Below are 27,610 nucleotides of genomic sequence, written 5' to 3' on the forward strand. Positions count from 1 at the left end.
TTACCAAGACAGTTGGAAAAGGCTGTGTATTAACTGTGAAACACTAACATTTTTTCCCCTGATGTTTGGGTTCTGAACAAAAATGATTGTATTTCTGCTTCATTATCCCTGCAATTCTGTCATCATTACAAATATTTGTATGTGGAACAAAATGTTTGCATCAGGGTATTGTGTAAGATTGTTTTTCTTTTCTGTTCCTCAGTAAAAAAGAAAAAGAACTGGAGCAAATATGACACAGGACAAGGCACAAATACCAAAGCTGTTCAAAATGGCAGTCAGGTTTTCATCAAGGAACTTCGTAGTCGGACATTTCCAAGGTAAATATAATTACTTTGAACTTTTCTTGATTACTTCTTACTGTTTGCTGTCATCTCATTTACTAAAAGCCACATTCGCAGGCAACACTTGTAAGCCTAGTGACAGTGACAGCTCTGCTCACTCACAGTATTAGTCAAAGTGGGCCTGAAGACTTGCCCAGTGTCTCCTGAGGTGTGTGCTGCTGCCATTAGGACCAGCGCATCGCTTCGTTTTTACCACACAACTGCTTAGTGATGTAAAATTACTCAAAGCTACTGAATGACTTGAGCAGCAGTTTGGGAAGTTGTTCCACTCAGAGTTTCAACTAAGACAATTTAAAATCATAATTACCTACATGTAATGGAAATGTGTTCGGTACATGTCTGCGATCATGCCCAGTGTATTTTTACTGAACGATTCAGTATGAATACACATAGCCCTTATGTTGGTGTTTGTGGAATTGTGTTAGGATTAGACTTGACAAATTCAATTAAATGTCATTTCCATATACATTTGTTTACATTTGTTTTATTTAATTGGTATGTGGCACATTAAAAATAATCAAAAAGCTCAACAAACATTACTTAACTCAAGAAACTTAACACAAAAAAATAACTAATAAGAAAAGTAAGTGATACTTCACATAATTTATGTCCCTTAAATGTTATTATTTTAAGAAATAGTCTTGTCATTGTACAGTAGTTCCTCACTTTGTTATTATTCCCAGTAGAGGGCACTGATTTACAACTTTTAATGTCTGGTCTCAGACTCAGACACAGGACTAGATATTTTAGTTCCTGGTTGCACTTACTGACATGGCATTTTTCACTCTGTGCGTTTACAGTGCTGATGATGTGGTGGTAAAACTGAGTGGCACTCAGTTAAATATGGATTACCTGGAGGCCAATGGTTTTAATGAACCAATCCTAGTTCAGAAGAAAGATGGTCTGGGTATGTCCATGCCTGCCCCCACCTTCTACATCAGTGATGTGGAGAACAATGTTGGTAAGGAACTGTTAATTGTACCAGTACTGTCATCTTATTGTTCATCTTGTACTACTACTATTACCACGCTGGTACTCACCACTACTGCAACAACTTCCCCTAAAATATGACCAACACATGCAGTCTTCTTTCTAGTTAAACAATTGGTATCTCCAGCTAACAGTCTGGAACTGCTGCTGCAGGAGTTAACCCCATGTTATTACCACTTCTGCTGCCGTAACTGGTAACCATCACAGCAACTTGTACTCACCTGATCATCTCTTAAAGCTATTTTTTTCTGCAGCTATTACAACTTTACTTCAATTATTATAACCACTGATTTAATATAACTAATGCAGCAAACTAATAATCATCAGGTATGATAGTTGCTACAATTATTATAGGTGTAATACCATTGCAATTATACACACATTTCTCTTGTTTTTTTTAACTTGGAATACTTCCCTACTTTTACAGAACCCGTACTATCAGAAACATATATTTGCACAGATAATCACTACTGCTGTTATTGTTACTAGATAGTGTGTTTTGCATGACTACATGACTTGGTGATTCTGTAACTAATGATAATATTACTAATATTGTTAGTAATAAAAATAGAAATGTGAATTTATTTCAGCAATTCAGTGTAACATTGCTACATTTTGCTATACACACATCAAGTAAAAAGTTGTAGTTGTTTTTTGTTTTTAGCTGCAGACCATTTATTCTCCTGGTAACCTGCTGGTGAATAGTGTTTAGGTTTCACTTCACCATGTAAAGCTAGTATTTATTCAACCTGTCTAATTTTTTTTTTTTTTCCTAGGGCCCGACGTTATTGTGGATGTTGTTGATGTCACTAAACAAACTGACAGCAAAATGAAGCTCAAAGAGTTTGTTGATTATTACTACAGCACAAACAGGAAAAAAGTGTTGAATGTGATCAACCTGGAGTTCTCTGAATCACGGTAGGCACCGTGTTAATGTGTCATTGGTGTTTTTAAGAATTAGATTTGACCTAAAGAGATAACTGTCTTCTCTCTCGCTCTCTCAGAATGAACAGTATTGTGGAGAGTCCACAGATTGTAAGGCAGTTGTCTTGGGTTGAAAACTACTGGCCAGATGATGCTTTACTAGGAAAACCAAAGGTCACCAAATATTGTCTCATCTGTGTCAAAGACAGTTACACTGACTTCCACATTGAATGTGGTGGTGCGTCTGTCTGGTACCACGTCCTCAAGGTAAGACAACAAACTAACACTTTCATTAGTTTTGGCCTATTATACAAAATTGCGCGTTCAACTATCTGTCTTTTATCTCAAAAACATTGTTTATACTTAACAGATTTTACTTGTTTTTTGCTTTTTGACTGGCTGTCAAAAGAGAACGTGTAAAACATAAAATCCTAGATGATGATGAAGTTAGCAGAAGATCTGATTGAACCTGTCTTTGTAGGGGGAAAAGATATTCTTTCTCATCAAGCCCACATCCGCCAACCTTTCTTTGTATGAGCGCTGGAGGTCGTCATCCAGTCACAGCGAGATGTTTTTTGCTGACCAAGTGGACAAGTGTTACAAATGCACACTTAAACAAGGCCAGACACTCTTCATTCCATCAGGTCCAAACTGCTTCCTGTCCTTTAATGTAGCATATATCGTAATAATAATAATAATTTAAAGTATATTGATCCCAGGTTGTGTGTGTGTGTGTATTTGCATGTAGATTAGTATTTTATCTTTAGGTAAATTAGCATAAGGAAAATGTTTTTTTTTCCACCCTCTATTGTCATCATTGTATCATGGCTTCATTACAGGTTGGATTAACGCAATACTAACCCCAGTTGACTGCCTGGCGTTCTCTGGACACTTCGTCCACAATCTAAGCGTGGAGATGCAGATGAGGTTTGAAAAACGTTTGCCTTCTTTTTAAACACAGTAATTCATAATATTCATTTGTATTTATAATTTCAGAAACAGCTTTCAGTTCATTTTTGAACTTCTAGAAGTCTGTACATTGGTATTCTGTAAGTTTGTGTTTAGGAGACCAGTTAAAAGGAAGTGTTTGAGTTTGGTTCAATTTGTTTACCATAAAAGGAGAAATAGGGTATGGATCATCTTGAAGAAGTTTGTTGAGAATGTTTTGAACAAGAATACAGTTTCAGACACAATCATGGGCTCAAGCTCTAACTTTAGGATGTGCTTCTGAAATTAATGGGGTAAGGGAAATACCTGTTTTAAGTGTGAGGTTTGGTCAGAGCACAGCTTACAAGGAAGGTGGTGGTGAAATACAGAAGTCCAGGAACTCATCCAGAAGAGGGCAGTGAAGAACAAGTCTTAAAGTCCAGGAGCTGGGAACAGTAGACAAAAATAGTTGAATAGTAAGGAAGGGTAGAAGGATTTGTTCCTGTGACACAAACAAAATGATCGAGAACATTCATGATGTTAGGTTTGTTAGATGTACTAGTGAGTGAAGAGAGTGTGCCGAGGAGTTTGGAATGAGTATTGGAGGGTGAGTGGACCAGTTTCCTATTTATAGGAATTATGTGCGTAACAGCTGTAACACATAAACTCCACACCATAGTGGTAGGGAATCACTGCACTACTGTACTCATGACTGCACCCCCACCCATGTAAACAACTTCCTTATGAAGTTTACATACAACATAACGGTGGTTTGGCTCATTACAGGGTAAGATTAGACTGCTGGAATACAGTGGAATCAAGAATCACATGACATTGAAGACAGACAATGACATGGGAGCTGCAACCTGATTGGGCAAAAAGCAGGTTTAAAAAAAATAAACAATTAGCAGCACAAATAGAAATAATAACAATAACAATATAAAAAGTAAACACTATACCAACCCCTAATCAAATGTGTATCTCAGTGTGTATGAATGTCTGTCCTTGTCAAGTTGCTAAATACATTTTGCTAGATTGGAGGCTAGAAAGCATTGGTGTTGACAACTCAAAATTTCACAATTCCTTAACCAAAATTATTGGTTAACTAATTAACTATTTAAGGCGTCCTGTAACCACACTGCTGATTCTGAATGTCCCAAGGGAGATTTTTTTATTCACCCTGGCACCAGATGATATCTGAAAAATCATTGGATAAAAAAATAGTATAAATACACACAACGGACGCAAGAGAAAAGCTATTAAATGATAAGAGCAGACTATTTGGTATTGTTTTATAAATATGACAAATCTGTTGAAAAAGAACTCACTGATTCTGGTACTGTCTGGGCCAGCAGAGAAGGACCATAACCACTGACAAGATGATAGATATACTAAACAAAAGTGACAGATCAGAGTACACGCCCTTGAGTACAGTACCATATAACGCGTTTCTCTTCTGCAGCACAACTCCCAAGAGGCTAGCAATAATTGCATTTATGATAATTAAATTGGAACAGCAGCAGCTAATGCAGTGAAGTAATTACACAGTGTGACATCACAATTGTATTTGAACAAATTGTGCAGCACTACATACTGCAGAGTACTGCAGATCTGTTTTTGCTTTAACTCAGCTCATAGTTTACCTTGAAAGTCACAGGCACTGTAGAAGGAAGTTAGGAGTGGCAGAGTAGAAGGGTCGTGCCAGTATGTATAAGTTCAGTGAGACAGGTTAGATGTTGTGTCACGAACCAGCTCTGAGGCTCGTTTTCCTTCCTAAGGCAATGGACAAGTTGAGAGTCGGGAGCTGGCCAAAAAAAGAAAAATGAAGTTTACTTAAGATTGGAGACAAATAAAGTTCAGCAAGTGCAGGAATGTGTATAAACAAGAGTGGGGAAGGTGAAAGATACAACAGTAAGGAGTGAAAATGGACTCAGATGGACAGGATTAGAAATGAGCAGATCAGAAGGACAGTTATGGACGGGGGGGTTAGAGATAATTGTGGATAAATTGGACAAAACTGTTGTAGATTAGTTGCTAGGCAAATAGGTAGTTTTAAAATTTAAGGATGTGATTCAGGATGTGGTGAACATGGAGATAGTTAATGTAACATTGGAATAATCAAGGGATAGAATGAGATTAAGGCAAATGATTTGTTGTTGATGAAATGCCTGAAGGGAATGAAGAAAAATAATGTCTTACAAAAAAACAAAAACACGTACATGTTGTGTGAAGCTAAATGTTCCTGCTTTCTTCCCTCAGAGCGTATGAAATTGAAAAAAGGCTCAAGGTCGAAATGCTAAATCCCTTCCCTAACTTTGAAACGGCGTGCTGGTATGTGGGCCGGCATCTTCTAGAACGATTTAAAGGTGAATTCCGAATCCCTTTCATGTCCTCACAGATCCAACGTTCATCCTTTCCAACTGTATTTTTCATGTAAACTCTTTTCCTCTTTTGAATTATAATTTGCCCAAAAGAATGCAAAAGAGCAGAGAATAAATAAACAGTTTCGTAAATGTGTTTGAGCTGTACAAGCACCGCGCTGCACGTCTGCAGCACAGATGAGGAGCTGGAGGCTCAAATATTTCAGCCATTAAATAGGTAAATCACTGGGTTCATGGATGATTAGCTTCAAAAGATTTTGCCTAGCTGGAGTTATGTCCTTTATTGAAGACATGCGTTTAATCTCCTCTCCTCTGGTCTGAGCCAACTCCTTATGTTCCACTATTTTTTAAAAAGTATGTTCATTACTATTGGGCTCATTATATCAAAAGTTGTTCTGTTAACATAGAGCTGTTCCCTCTTTTTTAAGTCATTTTTACAGGGCATTAAAGTCAGTCTTCATTACAGGTTTTTTCTTCTTTTTTTGCTCAAAATCTTTCTTTGACAATTTGCAACTAAAAAGAAGAGAAAATCAGTGTCAGTATAGCTTGTGTATTCAAGGATGAAGTCTGTGTAAAGAATCATATTCCAGACAGATATGTGAAACCCGAGCCAAAGATACAGTCATACTATGTTCGCAGGCCAGTAGGTAATTGCAACAGTTTGAAAACCACTTTGGCTGATGTGTCTTCATATATTATAATATTAAATAGTATTAGGGGTGTTTACAACTGTAGTAGACTAAAGCTATTTGCACAAAGCATTTATATATATATATATAATAACACCTTTGATTTCTTCATCTTCTTCAGGTTTACATAAAGCAAATAAGCAACCAGCTCCGTATCTGATACATGGTGCCAAAATAATTAATGGAGCCTTTAGAGCTTGGACTAAAAAGCAGGTATGGACATGAGGATAAACTTCTCTGTTAGGTATATTTGTTGTGACATTGGGATTGACATCTGTTATTCTCATGACAGGCCCTCCTGGAACACGAAGATGAGCTTCCAGAAAACATGAAACCTTCGCAGCTCATCAAGGATCTTGCAAAAGAGATCAGATTATCAGAGGTATTTTCTAAACCCCTCTTCTGGACAACGAAGAACTGTATATATATATAATATCTCAAGGATGATTAAGTGCCAGTTAGAAGCAGGTGTTATTGTGAAGTTTGATCAGAATTCTAATGCCAGCCATCTAACTGGAACACACAACACCTGAACATATACTCTGCTACAGGATTAATTCATTCTAAATTGGCTTTCTCCACCTGTCTGATCTTCTGCAGCTAATGTAATAATTTCCAAACACCACAGACCAGTGGTTCTCCAACTTTTTATACTCATACATTGATCTCTCTGAGTACCACCATGATGACCAACATTTGAATATAGCAGCCTAGGCCTTCCCTGTTAGCTTCCACCACAGGAGAGATGTTTATATGTTGTATTAATTGTACATGGTATGTTTCAGGTTTATTCAATTTAAAATGTAAATGTAAAAATATGAATTTCCCCCACGTACCACAGTTTGAGAACCACTGCCATAGACAAAATACCAGCTTTATGTATCTCTCTACTTACATGTAGAATGCGACAAAAGCCTTTAAGAGTGAGCCGAACATAAGGGTGCCTGCTGAGGAACTGCCATCCACCCACTCTGAGCCTGAGGAACCCATTTCTCCTGCCCACGTGTCATCGCCCTGCCAACAGAAAGTAAAAAAGAAGTCATCCAAAAACCCTGAGCCTCCCAAACCCTCCAAGACGCTCAAAACCTCTAAGGCACCAAAGGTATCTAAGGTCAAGGAAGGGGGACATAAAAAACTGAAAAAGGCAAAGGAGCCGCCAACGCCTCTTAAACCCTCCAGCTTCGCTGCCCTTGAATCTCATGCAAAAGATATATTAGGTAAAATGGAGCAGCCGAAAAAGATGAAGGTGAGCAGATGGTTCATTTTGCATAGTCTAGTGTTTCTAACCTTTCCAGCAGATAATCAAATTAAAATAACTTTTCAGGCTGTGAAGAATGCACTGACTGTGTCAGAGAAGGAAACATCCAAGCAGAACAACAAGGAGAAATTTGAAGTCCGGGAGCAGAATAAAAACAAGACTGAAGCACGGTGGAAGTATAAGGTGAGTGGTTTCTTCTGGCACGGTCTGATATTTTATTAATTTATTTGCTGAAATAAATAGTGAAAATATACTATTGGGATTTGAGGGTTTATAAGTAATTACTTCAAAATTGAGTTTAAGGCACATTAGAGGGCCTAAAGTAATTAACTTTAACTTTTAGAAGTTAAAAAAAGAATAATAGAAGTAATGCTATTTGTTTTATGTGGTGGTTGTTAGGGTTTCTCTTTCTTTAAATTGTTTGACACTATTTCCTCTCTGACTTCACAGAATAGTAAACCTGACTCTCTGCTCAAAATGGAAGAAGAGTGCAAGTTTGACAAAACACCTCTGTCCGCTAACAAAGACAAATTCAGTTTTACTATGTCTCAAAAGAAAATGCTTGGGTATGTATTAAAAGCATGTGAACTGTGTGGTGTGGAGACTTCTAGTGATGATGGAGCTCTGCCTCTATTACTGCCTCCAGGATTTCTGACTCTTAGCCTCACATCAATCAGTGATTGTCCCGTGATGTTTCTTTGCAGATCCAAGACGATAAAACCTCCGAGTGGTTTTGGATCATTACAAACCCTGAAAGAGGACAAAAGCAAGCCAGTGAGAGACGAGTATGAGTATGTGTCAGACGAGGGAGAGCTGAAGATCGATGAATTCCCCATCAGGCGGAAAAAAAACACAGTAAAAAGAGATCTTTCTTGTGAGTGTTCAACCATCTTTATTTTACTTCACGTGTATTGTGTCATAGCTTAGACTCATGTTAAATTATGGCTGTCAAAATAAACGCATTAGTCGCTTACTGTTGCTCTCATACATAGTCGATACACGCGTTATGATTCATATACCTGCGGGAGCTTCAGCAGAAACATCAGACCTGACGTGAGCACAAAGCAGTAAAGTCTACTGCTGATACAAAGTTTTGTCACCAAAGTTTTTGAAGCAACTCCAAGACACTGTTAAGATGCAAGACTAAGTCCATCAACTCAGAGTTATTTAAGTTAGACTTGCATAATTTTATTGACTTTTTTCCATATTAATAATTCCATCCTTTTGGATTCATCACAGATCTAAACCGATATGAAACACACATCTACCTGCTGTTATTATTGGCTTCTGTTCTAACAATAAACAGCAAATGATCTTGATTCATCAGGATTAATCCACAACTACCCTGTGATTAATTTGATTAACAGTTTTAAGCGATTTACAGCCCTAGTTTTAAAGTCAAGTCATGTTCAGACTGTGTAGATGTTGCACAGTTGCTCATTTATAAAATTACTTTTTATCCACAGTTTTGGAGGATCTCAGAGAACCAATTGAAGCAGCCAAAAAAACAAAATTACAGCCCTCGGTGACTAAGGTATGTATCATATTCATCTGGTACGACCTTGATGGCTTTAGTTCTGTCTTTGTATGTTTTGTGTCCCTGCATGGTGAGGTGAACTGTTTCATAGCTGTTGCTGCTCCTGAAGGCTCCGTGTTAAAGGTTTACTCCAATGTGAAAACTTGTCTTAATTGGACAAGAAGTGCAGTATATTTTGACATGGAAAGAAATGAAAAAAAATAAATTAAATTGTTTGTCATTAAGTAACAATTTTAAACAGCTCAACAGACTCAGCTGAAGGGTAACAGCAGCACCACAACTTCCCAAGGAATGGATGCTTACTTTAAGATAAACAAACAATTTCAAGTATGTGAAAGATCTCAAATAAATTCTGTGTAAGAGTAACAACAATAAGAGTTGGCTTCTGTGTGTGTATGCACCTGTGTCCACTCTGAGCCAGAGGAGGAGGCGGGGAGTTACACAGAGCAGCAGTTCTATCCTCCAGGAGGGACTGTACAGGGATTCTCTGCTCATGTTTTTATCAATGATTAGCGTGTTCATGTGTAAATGTTCCTTCCACTCAGTAACGTTATCGCCTTTTGTCGTGATTGTGACTGCTGCTGAATGTTTACTACACAATCAATAACAATATGAACAATATATATTTTTTAATAATATATAAACATTACTTTTTTTGTAAAGGGACCTTTTTGTCATATTAAACCATTTAAAGTTTTGCTCCAATTGGCTTTAATTCCATTTGAATAATTATTCTAGACTGGAATTGGATTAATGACCCCAAACACATCACTGTCAGGGAAGCTGAGCCCTCGTCTTCATTTTGTTCTGACTTAATATCATCTAATGCAGAACTTCATATTGGAACTCGCAGAAAAGTTAGCACAGGGTTTACTGCTGGGTCACGCCCCCTTCTTTAAATAACACTAAGATAGTTGGGCTTCATTGTTTCACTAAATGCACAAAGAAATCTAATCTTCAATGCTTTAATGTCCTGAGGCTCTTGCTATTGTTTCTCTAATCATGTTGTTTCTCTACAATCAGAGGGCTGACTCCTCAGATGAGGAGACTCTGCACATAGACACAGAGGCCAAGCCTGATGTCAAAAGTCGCAACACCAAGGTCAAAAAAAAGGGCAGGAGTGCTGCAGGGATTCTTGACCTACTGCAAGCGAGCAAGCAAGTGGGTGGTATCGACTACAGTGCTAATAGGTAAACTGACTCCACAGTTTGTCACACTCCATTCTTGTCCTCAACAACCATTAGCGACTTCACTCGGCCCCATGCTCTGTGACTGGCACTCAGTGGACCAGTTTTCTCTCTGTAAATAAATTGTAGGTTTGTACACACTCATGGGGCTAAGTGCTGACAAGCAAATGGCTCTCATTATGTTAACATAACATTAAAAAGCCCAGTTTCTTAACTTTGCTGAAAATGTTTCAACGATTAGAAGACAAATCTGTCACCAGTTTGTATGAAGTCGGTTTATTTTCTTCCACGTTAAAGCTGCGTGGCTCTAGGCTTCCCCCTTGACCTGGTTCTTTCTGCTGCTGTTATTTTCAGCTCTTGATGGTCTATTTCCACTACCCTGAAAGATACAAATTAGTCTAACACTGGCTCAAAACTCACTCATCTTTCAAACTGTTCAAGCTTTGAAGAGGGAAACTTTATTATTATTATTATTATTTCAGAGTTGCCACAGAGAGGTGTTTAGAAAATTAAAACTTGAACTTTTTTTTACTTTCAGATTGTGTATTTTTCATCCAAGATTTTTCAAAACTTAATCATAGTCAATAGTACAATTGTTGACGTTTTACATTTTGACTCCAAATCTTATTCAGTTTAATTTCTTAGTCATTTTGCTTCCTTGCCAGCATGTCGACTGCTGAGTAATGGCTGTGTTGTTTTTGTGTATTTTATTGATGTGCTTAACAGTCAGCCACCTGCATCTCCCAGTACACAGGAGGCCATTCAAGGTATGCTGTCAATGGCCAACTTTTCATCGTCCGACAGCTTGCAGCAGCCGTGGAGCAACAGCCAGTCCAAAAACAATGTGCAGTTGAAAAGCAACTCACTCAGCTTGCAGGTCAGTAAGAAGAGCGGCGGGGGGACCACCACTAGCGCCATCCGAGGGAGCACCAACAGCAGCAAACAATCCAACAAGCGACCGCCTAGAAAACCTAGGAAAAGCAGCAGCATTGAGAGTCTGGATTATGATGACGATGACCAGGATCACATGGATGCATGTTTTAAAGACTCGGATTATGGCAAGTACAGACCAAGTCCTCTCTTTTGTATTTGTATACTATTGATCAAAACAAAATTAATTGAAAAGTAATTTTAAAAACTAAATGTTTTTTTAACCTGTCCGATGAGTTGATAATATATTACAAAAACATTATCATATATACCTTTATATGATAATGTTTTTGTAAAAAAATAATTTCTAAAATTGTTTTTGTAAAAAAAAAAAAATTCTAAAATTATTTTTGTCGTTCAAATACTGAAAACAGCAGAGCTCAATAATCAACACACTTTAAATGTTCTTAACTTGCAATTTATACGATAATTATGACATTTTTTGCTGTTCATTTTTAAAACCACATCGTCTCTTTGTGAGGCAGCTCTTTTTTTTTTCTTTAATTTTCCAATTATCAGACATTGTCTCCTAACAAAGTCTTCTGTTCTCTTGGTGCAGTTTATCCATCACTGGAGTGTGAAGAGGATAATCCTGTTTTCAAGTCCAGATCTAAAAAACGGAAAAGTAGTGACGACACTCCCTACAGTCCTACAGGCAAGTAGCTTCATACATTCATAATTCAGTGATCTGCATCAGCTTGAGGATTTCAATTAATTTCATAAAATGGATTTATTGAACTTCATTGTAGCGCGTGTTGGACCTTCAGTTCCTCGACAAGAGAGGCCGTCAAGAGAAGGAGCCCGAGTCGCCTCCATAGAAACAGGACTGGCTGCTGCAGCAGCAAAGCTCTCACACCAGGTGTCTGTTCCACACTTGTTCTAAACAAAGGGTTATAACCTGTTTAATGAGTTTTGGTTTGGATGATAAGCATTTTTTTTTTCAAATGCAAAATTACTTACAGATTAACTGGTGATTTTGAAATCCAAATAAATTATGTTTGAGAGTTTAAGAAAACCCTAAAGAAATATCTCCTGTACATGAGTAGGAACTATTTAGATGAAGACAGTCAGTGAGCAGAACCACTACAAAAATTACTGCTAATTCAGGTAGACCAGAACTACATGTGCTGCTTGTGTGTTTTTTCCCTATCTTTCCATTATAGTGTTTCAGTACATACCAGTCTTTGTGCCCTGTGTGTAACAGCCAGATCCTCCTGGGGTCTTTTGGCTAACCACCCTCATAGACAGGGTCCATCAGTGTCTTCTGGACATCTGTCAAGTCAACAGTCTTAACATCAGTGCTGTCCCTATTGAACTACACTGAGAGAGCGTTTAAAGCTAAAACACAAAAACTGAATTTAGGCTTTTTCTTAGCTATCAGCCATAACTCTTACATTATGTGAAAGGAACACAAAATCTATCCCTTCACTGGGTGATAAATTCAATATAATAAATAAGTTTACTTTATAAAATTAGTTATTAAACATAAATAACATTTAAGTTATATGAAAATTATGATGTATTCTAGTTTGACTGTCACACAATATCATTAGTTGATAAAAATAAAAGTAATAAAATAGTAAATATTATTAGTTAATAAAATAAAAAATAAAGAAATTGCCATTACAGAGAGTACCATGGTAAAGGCTGTTCATTTAGTGTTGATTCCCATTGTGTTTTTACTTGACACATTTCTAAGTGTGTGACTAGCAAATTCTTTCTGCCAATAGGAGGAGCAACAGAAGACCAAGAAAAGAAAGAAAATCATCCAAAAGAAGCCAACACTACTGAAGGAGCCCCAAAAAATCTTTCAGGACAGTAGCTCACCGGAGCACACTCTGGACACCCAAGATTACAGCCTGACAAACAACGAATTCTCCACTGGAACGGCAAAGTCCCCACCAGGACCACAGCCTATGGCTCCAGGGGTTTTCCTCAGTCAGAGACAACAATCCATCTCCATCTCCTACAACAGCAACAACTCCACAAAAAACAACAGCAGTGGCACTACGAAAGGCGAGCGTTTGGGCTTAGCAGACGCCAAAGGTGAGCTCATTAGACTTTGTGAGTGATTTCTTCAAAAATGTCAACAGAATGAACTCACTCTCTCCTCTACTTTGTTCTTCCTCCTTCTAGCTAAGCGACTAAAGAAAGGAATGGCCACCGCCAAACAAAGACTTGGAAAGATTTTAAAGATCCATCGAAATGGAAAGCTGCTCCTGTAGTGTGCAGTGGACTTTGGTGGAATTGGGAATCGATGAACTCGCTCTTGTCCTAATTCGCCCCTGTTAACGCCCTGAATCCAACAGGGGAAAAAAACTGACAATGGACAGAAGAAGAAAACAAGAAAAATCATTTTTCAATTGAAAAGAACGTCAGTCATATAGGTTTTTGCCTCCACATATACTTTATAACTTTCAGATATTAATTGTACAGAACCTACTATAAATATTTTTTAAGAGAACATTCATTGTACTACAGGTGTAAGTTTATCAGGGGTCACTTCGACATGAGGTGCGTCATTCCAAAACTTTTTACAGTATCCCATCCATGTATTCAGTGCATTTGTGTTTTTGCCTGCGTTTGGATATATTACACAATGACTTCTATATGGTTGCAGCTAGTCATTGAGACACTGACGAGCGGTGAGCAGAGCCTTTGCCGGGGAGGACTTTCTGTGTATTTTTGGAGCACAGTCGAGATTGGAGACAAATTGAGCATTTATCCCTTTATGTAACATTTAGATTTGCAGAGCACTATCAACGCTGATATTTATTTGTTCTAGAGGAGTCATTGGTTGAAATGAGAAACAATTGTAAAGCACAAAGCAAACAACAAGTACCTAGTGGCCGGAACTTTTTTTTTCTGCATTTCTTTTTTGGTATTGTACACCCTGCAGAGGCCTGCTGATGTAGTAGTATCAGAGTATCAGAGTGCCCACACTACACAGGACCTGCAGGTACCGATCAGCCTCATTAACGCCAGATCTGCAGGCATGGGCCTCTGTCTTCTTTTGCTTTTGCAGGCAGCACCAACAACTAGTTTTTTTCCCTCAGCATTTAATGTCTTTATACAAAATAAACAAACTGTATCTTTTCACCTTAAGGCTTTAAATGTTACATTTAAAATCATTTTTCAGTTTTGTATAAATGAATTGAATTATACACACATACACGTGTGTATCTTAAAACAATCCTAATAATTGAGCTTTTTTTTCTGTTCATATTTCGTTGCTAAGCAAATTCATTTTTACCTTTTATTTTCATCCCCTTCTGTTTTAAAGATGTTGCCTGGAAAACAAATGAAGAAAAATGTATTTACGTTCATTTGTCAAAAGCTGTCCCTTGTTTTTATCAAGGCACAAAGCTTTGAGGAAAGCTAATATCCAATGTTTAAAAGGAAGCTTAAAGGTTTTATCACTAGTCTCTACAAATATCCAGAGGGTTTTCGGAATTATTTTACTAGCACCTTGTGAAGTGTTTGTGTCAGTGATGTAATTTATTAATGTTTGTAGCTCTTTATACTTGTACAATTCTTAACACGTATTGTTTTGAATATTTCATTAACACGTACAATTACTTTGCCGATATTTTATTTGTCTTTTTATTTCAGATAACATATGGGTGTGCCAGCATAACTGCTTGCAGGTCTGATAGAGCATAATGGACATTTGACTTTTTTCTCATCTTAACCAGTTGTCAGTGTCATTATGACGTTACAGTAAACACGTCCAGTGGATCATCATCATTGTTCCTGTACTCTGTCTTTGTTCACCAGCATTTCACAGAAAACACACCCACTTCTTAGGCTGAAAACTAGCTCTGCTCACATTCTTTCAGTCGTTCATATTTCTTATTTTCACGCTTTCATTTGAACAACATGTTTGTTGCTTGGTGGTTTATTTTTGTATGTAAAACATATTAAAGAATCCACTGTGCCAGGACAATGAATAATAACTGTCGTAGCCGTCTTCCCTTGCATTTTTTTTTTTACAGTGTTAGTAAGTATTTTTTTTACTTGAATTTATATGTTTTTGTATTAAGATGATTCTGTTTTTAAGACAAAGAAATGGCAAGCTCTGAGGTGCAAACATGTTGTTGAATAATATGATTGTCCGCCTTGTTTACTTTTGCAATACAATTACTGTGGAAACCCTCGTTTGTAATGTGTTACTGTCCCACGTGGCAATGTAACAGCTGATGGTACAACACCCATCCAAACCACACGATGAACGTCTCCATTTTGTCTCTGTGAGAACATTTCTCCATGAGCTGTAGAAGCTATTCCAGGTAAGTCAATATCCAAACCAGAAGCAAAATTACATCAAATTCAGTGCAGTTCTGCAGCAGCTTATATAATACTTTTTTTTCCTCTCAGCTGTGGCTAAATATGGAGTATTTTTCAACATAAACAAATGTTTCAAAGGCATACTAGAATGAAATAAAAACATAAACTATATTTTGTTTATTATCATTTGTTGCAGTACCATTATTTCTAATACATCAAGTTCATTTCAATTATATTTTTTAATTATAATTTAAATATGCATTATATTAACGTTTAGGCCATTTGCTAAAAATTTAAAGTAACTATTATTAAAGTAGTAAATTCAACAATTTATTGTATTTGGCAGTACTGTAATGGCTGCATGTGATTTTTTATCACCGTTTTAACAAAAACCCTGCTGATAGGAAGTACAGACTGGAGTAACTGAAATGAAAAGAAAAGAAATGCTAGTAGTTTACTACTGTTACTGTTTCAGTTTTGGCGTTCTGCATCTTGGTTAACTGAATTTCATTTTTAGTTCTATTGCAGTTGTTTTTGACAATGTCAACACTGCAGGTGAGGCTTAACCTCACCTCTTTTAACATTAGAGAACCATTTTAAAAGTAAGTTCCAATTTGATTTTATGCATGTCCTTTAAATGTGCTAATGATAGAAAATCAAACATTGCTAAAGGAATCATTTGGTCTTTTCCACCAGATGGATTTAGCAAAAAGAAAAATCGAGCAAAAGCTTCGGAATATAGACGTAAAACTTTAGGACTGCACGCTGAGCTGCCTGAGCTGCATGTAAAAGTAAGCATCAGGAAGGAGATGATTAGGAAATGGTCGTGGGGTTTCCACTGAACGTCTCCAATAATAACAGGCGGCACTCAGAAGTCTGATTAGTTTAAATTGCTAAATGATGTGAGGCTGTCATGGATGATCGTTCTCGTCCTGCAGTTTTGATCGTGACAGGGAAGAAAAATCTTGACATAAATGATTTAACCAAAATAAAAAAAGGCATTCAGTGATGAGGTTATGAACCTGGGGTTTAATTTATCCATTAGGTCTGTGCACGTGAATGTGTGCTGGGGAGTTGGTGGGATTGTGCAAAGTTTTTTTAAACCCACTTGGCTGCTAAAGGTCATGACCCCTCCCCCCCTAATGAGCATCAAAGTGAGTTGTTATTGTTGGCTAATTGTTAACACAAGAACATGAATTGGGGCCAAAATTGGCCAACAATACAATCAGATAACAAGTCACGGGATTATTTTCATACACAGACATTAACGCAAGGTTCCAGTGGGCACAGTACTTTACACTTTGCCGATAGGAAAAGAAAATGTTGACAACTTGAAGTAATGCTTCAATCTCCTGCTACACTATTGTATACTTAACAAAGGACAACGTATGATCAGAAATGTAAGTAATAATTAATCTTTTTTTTTCAAGTCATTATTTTAGCATTAATTAATTATTTTGAAACTTTTTTTTCCACAGAGGCCAAGTGGGATCACAATTTAATTGTCAGTGGATTAAAAAACAACGTCTGCAGAGTATTACAGACTGACTGCAGTCATGGCCGTGCTGCACATGTTTAGCGTTCACAGATGTGAATGGGCTGCCCTTGGTTGGTCTCCAATGCCTGACAGTTCTCTATGGGAGGCCAAATTAGTCCAGAGAAATGGGCCACATGAGACACTTCTAAATTACTCAGGAATGTCAGGTTAAACTTAGCCTTTGTGTCGTTCTGCAGTTATGCAACTTGGAAATGTTTTCCTCCATTTCTCAGCGTCTTTGTCCCCCTCCCCGGCCACTCCCCTGAGTAAGAGCAGATATTAGCAATAATACGTAGCGCTTCTTTTGCACACAGATGATAAAACTACAGCGAGGTGGAAAAGGTGGAAATTGTGCCAATGGCAGGAACCTGAAGTGTGACATACATTACATGTATTGTTACAAATATGAAATATGAACTGTTTCACAGTTCTGGCCTGAAAAAGTAATTTGAAAAAGAAGGAGTGGAGTTTTGGGAAATTATGCTTTTGTTTAAAAATATAGTCTCCTTTTTCTAGTCTTCCTACAAGGTAATGACCTCTAAAACTAAAGTTTTTTTTTATATTAAATTACTTAAAAATATGAGTATATGCTGTGTATGCTTATTTTAAGTGTTTTTCCACATTCTCATAAATTATAAATGCATCCAAACAGCTTCAGTTTCATTTACTTCTGCCTTTTGTTTAAATTTTTTTTTTTTAGTTATTTTTTTAGTTAGTCTCACAGCTGACAGTTTTCTGGCCTAAAGATCTACAGTAATGAAATTCTGTAACAAATTTTATAATACAGTGAGAAGTTCAAACTTCCCAAATAGTTTTCAGAGAAAACACCATGTGACATCAGTATGAAAACCACAGAGCTGAAGCGCAAGTGTAGCTCAAGCACGATTCAAGACAAACACAAAGATTCTGTTTTCTGCTGCCGTGTTTTCTTACCCTCTGGCAGGGTTAACATTTCTGACTAGAAGACATCAAACCGTCCATTTTTGGCACCCATCAAGGAAGTGCTTGTCATGAGACAAGTTAGAGCCCACCCAAATAAGTGCATAATTACAGTCAGCACCATCGAGGCATGAAGTAAGGGCTGCTGGTTTTTTTCACTGCAACACAGAAACACTGGCATGGTATAGCCTGGGTGGGTCAACGGTCCTCATCGCATCACATAATTCAAAATTAATTATTGGGACCGTTAACTTAATACCGATAAAAAAAACACAATGCACACACACATAGGACAACCATCTGCTTAAGCCAGGATGACCACCACTATATCATGCAATCACAATAGCAATTGTAATTCATAAAACACTTTTAAAAACAACAGCGATGCGGCCAAAGTGCAGTAGAGAGGAAATAAAAAAGCTGGTATAAAATAGGCAGAAATCAAGCCAACACTGCAAATTGTGCATCAACTCAGTAAGTGGTTAATGTGAATGAAAACAAATGTGTTTCTATCATAGACTTAAGAACTGGAATTGGTGAGGCCTGTCTAATGATAATAATAATAATAATAATAATGTCTTCTTTGTGCTTAAGGGGTTATAGCAAAATGAGGCAAAAAGACAAATTAAGATAATAAGTTATGTGACACTAGACTGTAATTGTTTGTTTTTTTTAACGGAAAAACAGGCATCTGTCGTGGCCAGAACAATTCGGTAAAAATACAGTGAAAATGTAAATAACTTTTCAACCTGTTAATTGTACAACTTTAAACTGCTGCTGTTACTGTTGCACTTCCTTCTTACATGTTAGACACAAAACATAAATAGAGAAATAGAAAAAAAATATTGTTATATTATAACAATAATTATTGTTGCATTAATGTCATCAAGCAAGCCCTTAAAATCAGGTTACCAGCATGGAAATGCAAGAAAAACAAGAGGAAAAAAAGCTCAGTAACAATATACTACAGACATTGTAATGATCTGAAGTAATCCTTCAGTGTGAGTGTGAGTGCGAGTAGAACATCACCTTAACATCATGGACATGGCAGCAATGAGTGAGGGGATGTTGTCATTTACCACAGTTGCATCCACACTCATGAACCTTCTTGAAGAAAAGCAGGATCCCTCTGAAAGGAAAACAACAAAACCAATCATTTAAACCAAATTGAATCAAAATACACTGTTCCAGAGACTTTTCAGAATACCATGTGATCTGCTTCAGCCTAACTTTGAAGCACTGTGCATGCATTTGTTCAAATACACAAAAGAAATGTTGAAAAAGAAAAAAAAGTCAACTAGAAATGAGAGAATAAAAAAATACCAAAATAATAACTTATCACACACAACATTGATGTGTGGAGGGGTCAACTCAGTTTGGTCCATCTGTCCTCCCACCCCCAGGTGGACATTTTCCCTGCAGTAAAAGAAGCACCATCTCTTTTACATTTTCAGATCTCCCTCATCAGTTTTAACTGTGTTAGAGCTTGTTGGAACATTTTTGTTTTTCTTCAATATAAACAGTATTCATGTTGTTCAGAAGCTGCTTCCCCATCAGATTCACATTCCATGTTAACGTTTTACAAGACAAATTCTAGTGAGTCCCTAAAGTGTGTTTTGCTGAAAAGACAGGCACATTTACCATCTTACAAAAAACCCTTTTTAAACTTTTCTGTTAACATTGCATCGCCACAGCATGAACAAAACAGCATGAGTTTAGTTTTATGTTAATTATAAAACCAATACACAAGTTGAATCAACAAAACACGTCTGAAGTTTGAAGTCAGCTCAACGCTCAAATAAATCATCAATCCTCTGGCCTGTTTGACATGTACTGGTTCCTTATCAACAAACCCTTAGCTAAAACCCTTTGAAAAAACACATACTGAACAGCTGTAATGCTAAGCTAAGCACCTGCGATGCTAACGCTAATTATGCTAGCAACATGCTAGCTTTCAGTCAGCACAAAACTGCATTTGAAAAAAACACTGCAGCGCCTAAACGTTTACATTTTCAACAGTGCTTCATATAAACAGGACGCAGCACAGATTACTTAGAAACGGCCGGGTTCAAGTCCGACCAGCAAACAAGCGTCAACCAACCCCGTCAGGAGAGTGGAAATGGCAAAACACGCTCGAGTCTTTTCCTGACAAATAATGGTCACACATTTAAAGGTACGTTATTGCCGTTACGTCGCCTACCAGTACAACGATGGCAAGCCAATTGTTCTTGTTCTTGTTCTTGTTCTTCTTCTTTTTTTTAGCTTCAAGCTAGCAGGTGCACACAACGACACTGGTGGCTAGGCACTGTGAAGTTCGTCAAACTCCGGTCTTCTTTCCCGGTGTTCATTGGTTACTCTGCTACTCTCTGATTGGATGAAGCTCAGCTCTCGCCGTTTGCCCTGCAATACAGTTTCATGAAACATTAAAAAAACTATAAGGCCCATTATAAGTTTTGCGCTTTGTTTACCCCCATTATAAACCCTTCTTATTAACATACGTTCACACACATTCTTCTCTCTAGAATGTTCTACTGTTTCTTTATGTAATAAATGGGTTACATAAAAATAAAATAATTTTAGCACTGTCGAGTTGTATTGCTTTTTGTAGTACATATTTTTTCGATTTAAATTACAACAGTATGTTAATTCTACAAGGAAATATGATTCTTTAACATAGCCATTGTAAGAATAACAGTTTTTATATTTTACAAAGAATTACTGTCAATCAAAAATTACCTTGTTTTTCTATTTACTTTTTTTAATATTGTGATTTTAGAGCACTTTACTGTTAATCTCAGTAACTGTGTACTTAGAACATATAATAGATCTGTTCTTCAAAATGAATTATAATAAAAATAAAACAATAAATAATTAATTACATTCACCATTTAAAAAATAATAATTAAGGGATTTTAATGTTGGCAATTCCAGGCTAGACGTACACTGTTCATGGTGGAATCATTAAGTGCACTTTTTACAATCAAAACCTAACAAGCAGTGCATTAAGCAGCAGACCTGTTGTCACCTGTTTGTAATTTTTCATCATTTAGGACTGGAATTCCATTAGTTTGTTGTACTGGTGAGGTAGCTTCAGCCCCTTTTGTGTAAAACAAGAAATGTTTATTTTGAACCTTTGCTTTTTCTTCCCATCCAGATTGCCCACAGATATTGCCTTTCTCTGGGCTGTGTAACTGATATCTAAATCTTTACAGGCTCCTTCAATGCCATGTGCCACTCTGTGGCTCAGGTTCCTGTGACCTTAAGGTCAAGCGACTAAGAGCTCCTTGACCTCCAGTACTTCCTCCAAATATTAACAAAGTACTTATTCAGTCAGAAGTCCTGATTGGTTCACTCATATAATAGCCACTTAGACAGATAATTGTGGAGTGCAATGATCTCAGTTGGATGGACATGCCTTTATGCAGCTTACTGAGGGCATAATGATAGCTAACAAAGGAAGCAAAGATCTCTCTGGCTAAGTTTATGTGATCACATGCCTGCTGGCAGTAATGTTTTACTGCCTTGTTGTGCTCCTTATGCTGGACCAATCCAACTGAGTTTAATTGTGAAAGTAAATACTTGCAGATACCTTCAATTGGACCTACTAATTATCCTTGCAAAAGGCAGTGGAGGGGGCGGGGGTTAAGGTGGACAAACAAATTAAAATTACACCAGTTTTAGGGTAGTTTAAATCAATGTCTTGTGAATGCGATGCATTTTCTCCCCCAAACAGGTTATTTCAAATGTTGTCAATATTTTGTCTTCAAGCAAGCAAAACCAACAAACAAAAAGAGCCCACTGACATGAAGACACTGATATGAATAACCTGTAAACAAATGTGATCATTTATGTTTGATCATCTTCATTACTACATCCTTGTTTCAGTCAGGGTGGACAGAGAAGACTTTTTTATTCACTATTTTAGCTATTTGTTATTCTGCAATTAAGAACAACTGTGGCATAATTTCTAAGTTCCTTTCTTTCTCTAGGTTCTTTATTTTAAAACAAAAAAGAAGGAAATCCCCAGAGTGATTTAAAAAGGGGAACACATCATGCATGCACCTGGATGGATCTATTATCTACATCAAACAGCAGAACTCCTTGGCCACAGTGTGTAAAAGTGGGATTTCCCAGAGCTCTGAGGTTAGGACCTCCTGGCTAGGCATAATTGTGAAGCTACTCAGTCGGACATTAAGCAAATGATTTGCTTAAAGCCAGAAAAACTTCAAAAATAAACAAACCATTATGCTTGCTGTGAGGGAGTTGGGTTAGCAATTCTAACTCATGTCAATTGCAGACAAATGTCCCTTTGGCTGGCACACTTACAGCTGTAATAATATAGACAGGGCAACAGGCTAGCCTGCACACTGTTCACACATGCAGGCCAGCACATGGCAGAAGGATTTGAGAAAAAAAAAACATTACATGTATATATTTTAAATGTAATTTTTAACAACTGGCCGTACAGACTATTTTTTCAGCATTTTCCTGATTGAAGAGTTCTGTGAGAAGTTTTTTTTCCCAAACCACATCCAGCACAGAGAAAACATGACTGAAAAATGTGCTCTGAATGAATTGAGTCTTTTCCTTCATGTAACAAAATGTTTAGCAATTCTGAACTTTTATGGGTTATTAATGACCCAACGTGCTCTGTTGGATAATGTATAGCTGAATGGCTAATGGCTTAATGGGCTTAATGTTTATCACTGTTAACATCAAAAGCAGCAACATCCTGCAGCTTTCACTGTTGAGTCAACTGATCTTAATATGTGGTGTGCAAACTAGGAGTTCTACAAATAGCATGTTGATGGAGAGAATAAGGACATTTTCACTTTAAATCCTAATCAGTGAGGCCAAACACTCCCCTGAGTGCTAACTGTGCTGCAGTCAAACTCAAACCTTGCCAGTCCCAGTAAAGCCCCGGTAATGACATGGTCCAGAGCGCTTGATTGCAGGCATCTTGAATAGATCTGGCTTGCTCAGGCTCACCACAGGTCCCCTTTCAGTGGGCTGTCATTACCACAGAGGTCAGCGCTCACACACTGACGCACACACACCATTACATATGCATAAACATACCCACCCATACACATGTGCTCAGGGGGTGTTGGTGCTAGATGAATAAGTGCACTGAGGCCTGGGCCAGATCAAGCAAGCTGCAGCCCAGTGTTGGTGAAAGGAAATCCTAGTGTGGGACTATCAGAGCACATTAGACCGAGCAGACCCCGGCTCTGGCACACACAGCTGCAGACAGAACACACTGAGGCAGTAATTTAGCTGCCACTTAATGCTGCCACTTAGAACCTCAACATAAATATGTTAGGCAAATCGATAAAATAGCACACATTTAGCAATTTCATAAAAATTCCAAGTTACAATTATTATGTAAGTCCAACAGTCCAACAGACTGAGCAATTTCTATTGTAGTATTTAAGTATAAATGCTATTTAAGTATAAATGCTTAATATACTATATACTTTTATCATTTAAGTGTATATATATATATATATATATATATATAGAATTAAAGTTACACAGATGTTACTCATCAGTGAGTAAATTGAGGGAAAGAAGAAACTGAGGTAGATTTAATGTCATTTTTATAAATTGACTGAGCATATTAGGTTTCCCATTGTATAGGGCTATTAAATATTTTTGTTAGATTTATAAGTTTATTTAATTGTACAGCTAAAAGTCTGGCTAATTTATCAAACTAACTTTATCAAAACTCGTGTGTGTGTGTGTGAACAACAAATAAAGAACAAAAGCAAAGCAAAATAATTAAACTAGCTCACAGGAAATAAGAGATACAGATATAATAATAAAAATAAAATAAATAAAAAAACCCATTCAAAATGTGTACCATATAACAAAATAAATCCTAATAGTTTTTAATTTTATGTTTCAATGCATATTACGTTTGAATTTACCATTTACTGTAATTTCCCAATCTGGGATCAATAAAGTAAAAGTAGTAAAACTCTATCTATCTATCTGCCCCACAACCCTCTGGGTATAAGACGTCTCCAGTACGTGGCGACCTAAGCATTAGTAAAGCAACTTACTCCTTGGACTGATCAAGGGGGCGAGCATATCTTTTATATCTGCGTGAATGACTTACAGAAGTGTCTAATGTTTGGCAGAAGGCTCCACTCACCACTGCTTTATCTGAGACGGAGGAAAAGATGTAGTCAACGTTGGTCTGACATTGGGGAAGGACACTGTCTGTTTCTGAAAATGAAGGTCGCCTTGAGTCAGAATTCATGACAGTCACCAGACTCCCAAAGAACTTCTGGTGTGGTTAAAAGAGCAGGAGGTGGCAGCGGAGGAGCAGCACATGCAGCAGCAGCACTGATAGGTGAGTTGCAGCAGGCGTCGCCCCTGACATCAGCTGGAGGTGGCTGAAAGATGTGGCAGTGATTAATGTCTTAGGTTTCAGTACCATTTCTTTCAGTTCCTCTCATACTTTATTAATTTGTTCTTCTTGTTGGTGTAACATTACTTCCTGGCAGTGGATATTTGGGTTGGCTGAGTCCATCCTGGCCAATTATCCCTTTAACAGAAGTACTGGTGGAACTAAAAGGTAAGGTACCAGGAGTTCAGTAGACAACAGGATCTTTTCATAATCTTAGAAGAGATAGATAGAAACAGGTCCAAACAAATCCAGGACATTGGCTGTACAGATATACAAAAGGGTTGTTCATTTATTTTTTTAAATAGTACTTTCAAACGGAGAAAGATAAATAAATAAATAAATAAAATATATTTAGCCATCCATGGCAGCTTATAAATTGGGTCAAGTGATGCTACCTGAAGCACCTTTTTTAATCCCCGATAACCAAAAGTAGCAGTAGAAGAAGCATATATGTGTATATATATATATATATATATATATATATATATATACATATACGTATATATGTATATATGTATATATGTGTATATGTGTATATATATATATATATATATATATATATATATATATAACAACAATCTATCTATCTATCTTTTGAAATGCTATCAGAGTAATAGATGCAGAATCGCTGCCTCAATCAGAGGCTTCACACAGATCCTTTGGAAAAGTTTCTAATCATGACAAAGTTAACCAACATCATAGACATTATACCTATATTGTTATAAAATACATGAATGAATGAACTAAATGAGCTAAATCAGAGCAAAGTTGTAACTGCTGGCCACTTATTGGCATAAATGAAGCATTAATCCTGCTGGGTGTTATTTTCTAGGTGGGTGGCAGGTCTGGAAACTGAGTTCACTGGTGAGTAATTTTGCCTGCGATCTGGAAAAATACTTTACCTTCCAGAATGACCTAAATATAGAGCTGTAATAAAACACCTCCTGCCTCTGGCTTGTTTTTCTTTACTAAATAACATCTAACTGTCTATTACTCCCAATTAAAACTAATGGACTTGCTAATTAGGGTAATTCTGTAAAAGAGCCATTGTTTAGATCAAACCGCGGTTGACATTCACTAATGTCCCGACTGACCAATCTCAAAACCTAACAGTGTTCTCTCTTCCCTCAGGACAGGCTATTTGTTTCCCCTGATTCAACACTGTGGAGTACAGAAATGTTTTCTCTGTGGAGTAAGCTGATTATAACATTATGTAACACTTAAAATTGTTAAGCTGTAATGGCATCACATTAAGGATGAGAATCCAGAACCAGTTCTTGAAGAGAACCAGCTCCTAATGGTCCAATCATTTGGAATTGTTGGTCTGCTTGACTCATGGTTCTGTTCACCAATTCCACAGAACATTTTTTTTTGTATTTGACTTCACACGCATTCTCGCTAATTTGTGCTCACAACATCGCATCGAGGCAGAGTATATATTTGCATTCCTGTGTGGGAACATTGACAACCTGTTTTCATTATAGTGTATGAATAATGTCTATTCTCTAAAATTAAGATTAACATTAAGATTATGAGGACGAGTTTTTATCCATCCAGTTCAGCTCGGATCTACCAGTAGATCACAAAGGGAGTGCCGGAAAAGCAATTCAGTAAAAAAAAAAAAAAAATATATATATATATATATATATAGATGTAGTTTTATTTTTAGATGCTAATCACTGGGGCTAATTATGCCATTTAATCATAAACCTAAAGTACTTATGATTAAGTACTTATATGAAAAGGAATATATAATTATATATTGATATGTATGTAAAAAGGTGAGTAAAAATATATTTATAGTTTTCAGTGTGGGTAGATCATTTTAGCCATGTCATTTGGAAAGTAGCATCCAAGCCAAAAAAGTGTGGACACCCCGGCATTAAGGGAAAGTCATCATAAGATGAATTATATAATTATAATAGATTCATTATTATGCCACACGGTGGCAAATATCGTTAGGACACTCACTTTAGCAGCAGGAGTTAGTAGATCCCGGCTCCATCTTTCAGTGTGTGGTGAGTTTACATGGTCTCTCCGTGTTAGTGTAGGTTGTGCGTGGGTACCTCTGTTTCCTCCACAGCAGCTGATAATTGATGTGTTCCTCTTTTCCCTGCATCAGACAAGTTGTTTTAGTTTTCATGTTTTTTTTGACACACACACACAGGCTAATGTATCTGACCCTGCCTCAGGGTCCTTGAACACACGTTTGTTATGTAAAAATGATAATTTACTAAAGTTGTTATTTTCAGGCAGTTTTATTAATTAATAACTAATAATTAAATTAATGCAAACACGTACTTTACATGAAAGAGGTATAGCCAAACAAACCTATTTGTACCATTATTTATTTCCTTACTCAATAAGAGTCAATAAGAGTCAATAAGGAAGCAATCAATGACAGAAACATGTAAATTCAGTTTTTATATTTTTAGATTAATATATGACAATAGTGAATCTACGGATAACTTAAAGAGATCATCAACTTTACAATGAAATAAAACTCATACTAAGGTTTGAGCTTATTTGTCATCACCATAACATAAAATGTTAATAAACCACACCATTTTCAAAGCATAAATTGAAATGTGTAGAACTCGGTTGAATGTATCAAGAATTACTTTGTGCATTTTGGGTGAAAACTAGACTGTATTAAAGATCATTTCTGGGGTTCTGGGGCAATGTTCTTATTGAGATTTATTCCCAGAATTTAGACACATACTAAACAGAAGTATAGTTGCTACACGGATTCATATCCATTTATGTCTGTCTGACTGTTATTTTTTGTCATAGCTTCATCTCTGACTCTACCGTCTTTGGACTGAAGATTTCTGCATGAACCTCAGGGTCACTACAAACCAGTCGGTGCCTCCTACACTGACTTCACTTCACTCGTGATCACCTGCAGCAGCATACTGCTCCTGGAAAACAGACTGATGTTACTGCCAGTAAAAATAATTTTACATTACTCTGAATGCAGTTAAAAACATTAGTTTACACTACGTTTTCTTACTTTAAGTAGGAATAAGTAGACATTTTTCATCAATTATAGTGAAGGGCAACTTCAGATAAGCAAACTCAGTCACTACTGGTTTGATATAATTTACCTTCGTTCCTCTATGGCAGTTCATCTCCCTTCATTTTTTTTATTGGAAGAATTCTGTCTGCAATACTGTGAGTCTTCTGCCTAGACACATTTCTAGAAAAGTAATACCTTTATTTTTTTAGATGTAATACCATTTTTTAACTAATATATATATATATATAT

At 36.9% G+C, this 27,610-nt stretch overlaps 1 protein-coding gene and 1 long non-coding RNA gene across 7 annotated transcripts in view; one reads left to right on the top strand and one right to left on the bottom strand.

The window, feature by feature from the left end:
• The window catches only part of phf2 (PHD finger protein 2), a 21,208-nt gene extending 5,892 nt beyond the window's left edge, over window positions 1-15,316 (top strand). Inside the window, exons 3-22 of one of the 3 annotated variants that reach the window (XM_008320765.3) lie at window positions 203-317; window positions 1,142-1,302; window positions 2,108-2,249; window positions 2,336-2,522; window positions 2,737-2,899; window positions 3,095-3,182; window positions 5,442-5,548; window positions 6,374-6,465; window positions 6,545-6,634; window positions 7,154-7,498; window positions 7,577-7,693; window positions 7,961-8,076; window positions 8,215-8,384; window positions 8,977-9,044; window positions 10,071-10,237; window positions 10,961-11,292; window positions 11,724-11,819; window positions 11,914-12,023; window positions 12,895-13,210; window positions 13,306-15,316. In XM_008320765.3, coding sequence (XP_008318987.1) covers window positions 203-317; window positions 1,142-1,302; window positions 2,108-2,249; window positions 2,336-2,522; window positions 2,737-2,899; window positions 3,095-3,182; window positions 5,442-5,548; window positions 6,374-6,465; window positions 6,545-6,634; window positions 7,154-7,498; window positions 7,577-7,693; window positions 7,961-8,076; window positions 8,215-8,384; window positions 8,977-9,044; window positions 10,071-10,237; window positions 10,961-11,292; window positions 11,724-11,819; window positions 11,914-12,023; window positions 12,895-13,210; window positions 13,306-13,442 — 3,119 coding nt within the window. In that variant the 3' untranslated portion in view covers window positions 13,443-15,316. Of the gene's footprint in view, window positions 1-202; window positions 318-1,141; window positions 1,303-2,107; window positions 2,250-2,335; window positions 2,523-2,736; window positions 2,900-3,094; window positions 3,183-5,441; window positions 5,549-6,373; window positions 6,466-6,544; window positions 6,635-7,153; window positions 7,499-7,576; window positions 7,694-7,960; window positions 8,077-8,214; window positions 8,385-8,976; window positions 9,045-10,070; window positions 10,238-10,960; window positions 11,293-11,723; window positions 11,820-11,913; window positions 12,024-12,894; window positions 13,211-13,300 lie in introns of all 3 variants that reach the window. The other 2 variants (XM_008320763.3, XM_008320764.3) reach the window with 2 other exon arrangements.
• LOC103386477 (uncharacterized) overlaps window positions 1-27,610 on the bottom strand; it is a 41,897-nt gene that overhangs the window by 2,336 nt on the left and 11,951 nt on the right. For 2 of the 4 annotated variants that reach the window (XR_003051045.1, XR_003051046.1), the window contains 7 exons: window positions 26,314-26,455; window positions 24,085-24,328; window positions 20,128-20,327; window positions 18,957-19,056; window positions 7,148-7,266; window positions 4,826-4,986; window positions 3,510-3,628 (listed from right to left, as the gene is read on the bottom strand). This is a non-coding gene — a long non-coding RNA (uncharacterized LOC103386477). Of the gene's footprint in view, window positions 1-3,509; window positions 3,629-4,825; window positions 4,987-7,147; window positions 7,267-18,956; window positions 19,057-20,127; window positions 20,328-24,084; window positions 24,329-26,313; window positions 26,456-27,153; window positions 27,264-27,610 lie in introns of all 4 variants that reach the window. The other 2 variants (XR_003051044.1, XR_003051047.1) reach the window with 2 other exon arrangements.

This window comes from Cynoglossus semilaevis, chromosome 11, assembly GCF_000523025.1.
Source record: "Cynoglossus semilaevis isolate Cse_v1.0 chromosome 11, Cse_v1.0, whole genome shotgun sequence".
NCBI lineage: Eukaryota > Metazoa > Chordata > Actinopteri > Pleuronectiformes > Cynoglossidae > Cynoglossus > Cynoglossus semilaevis.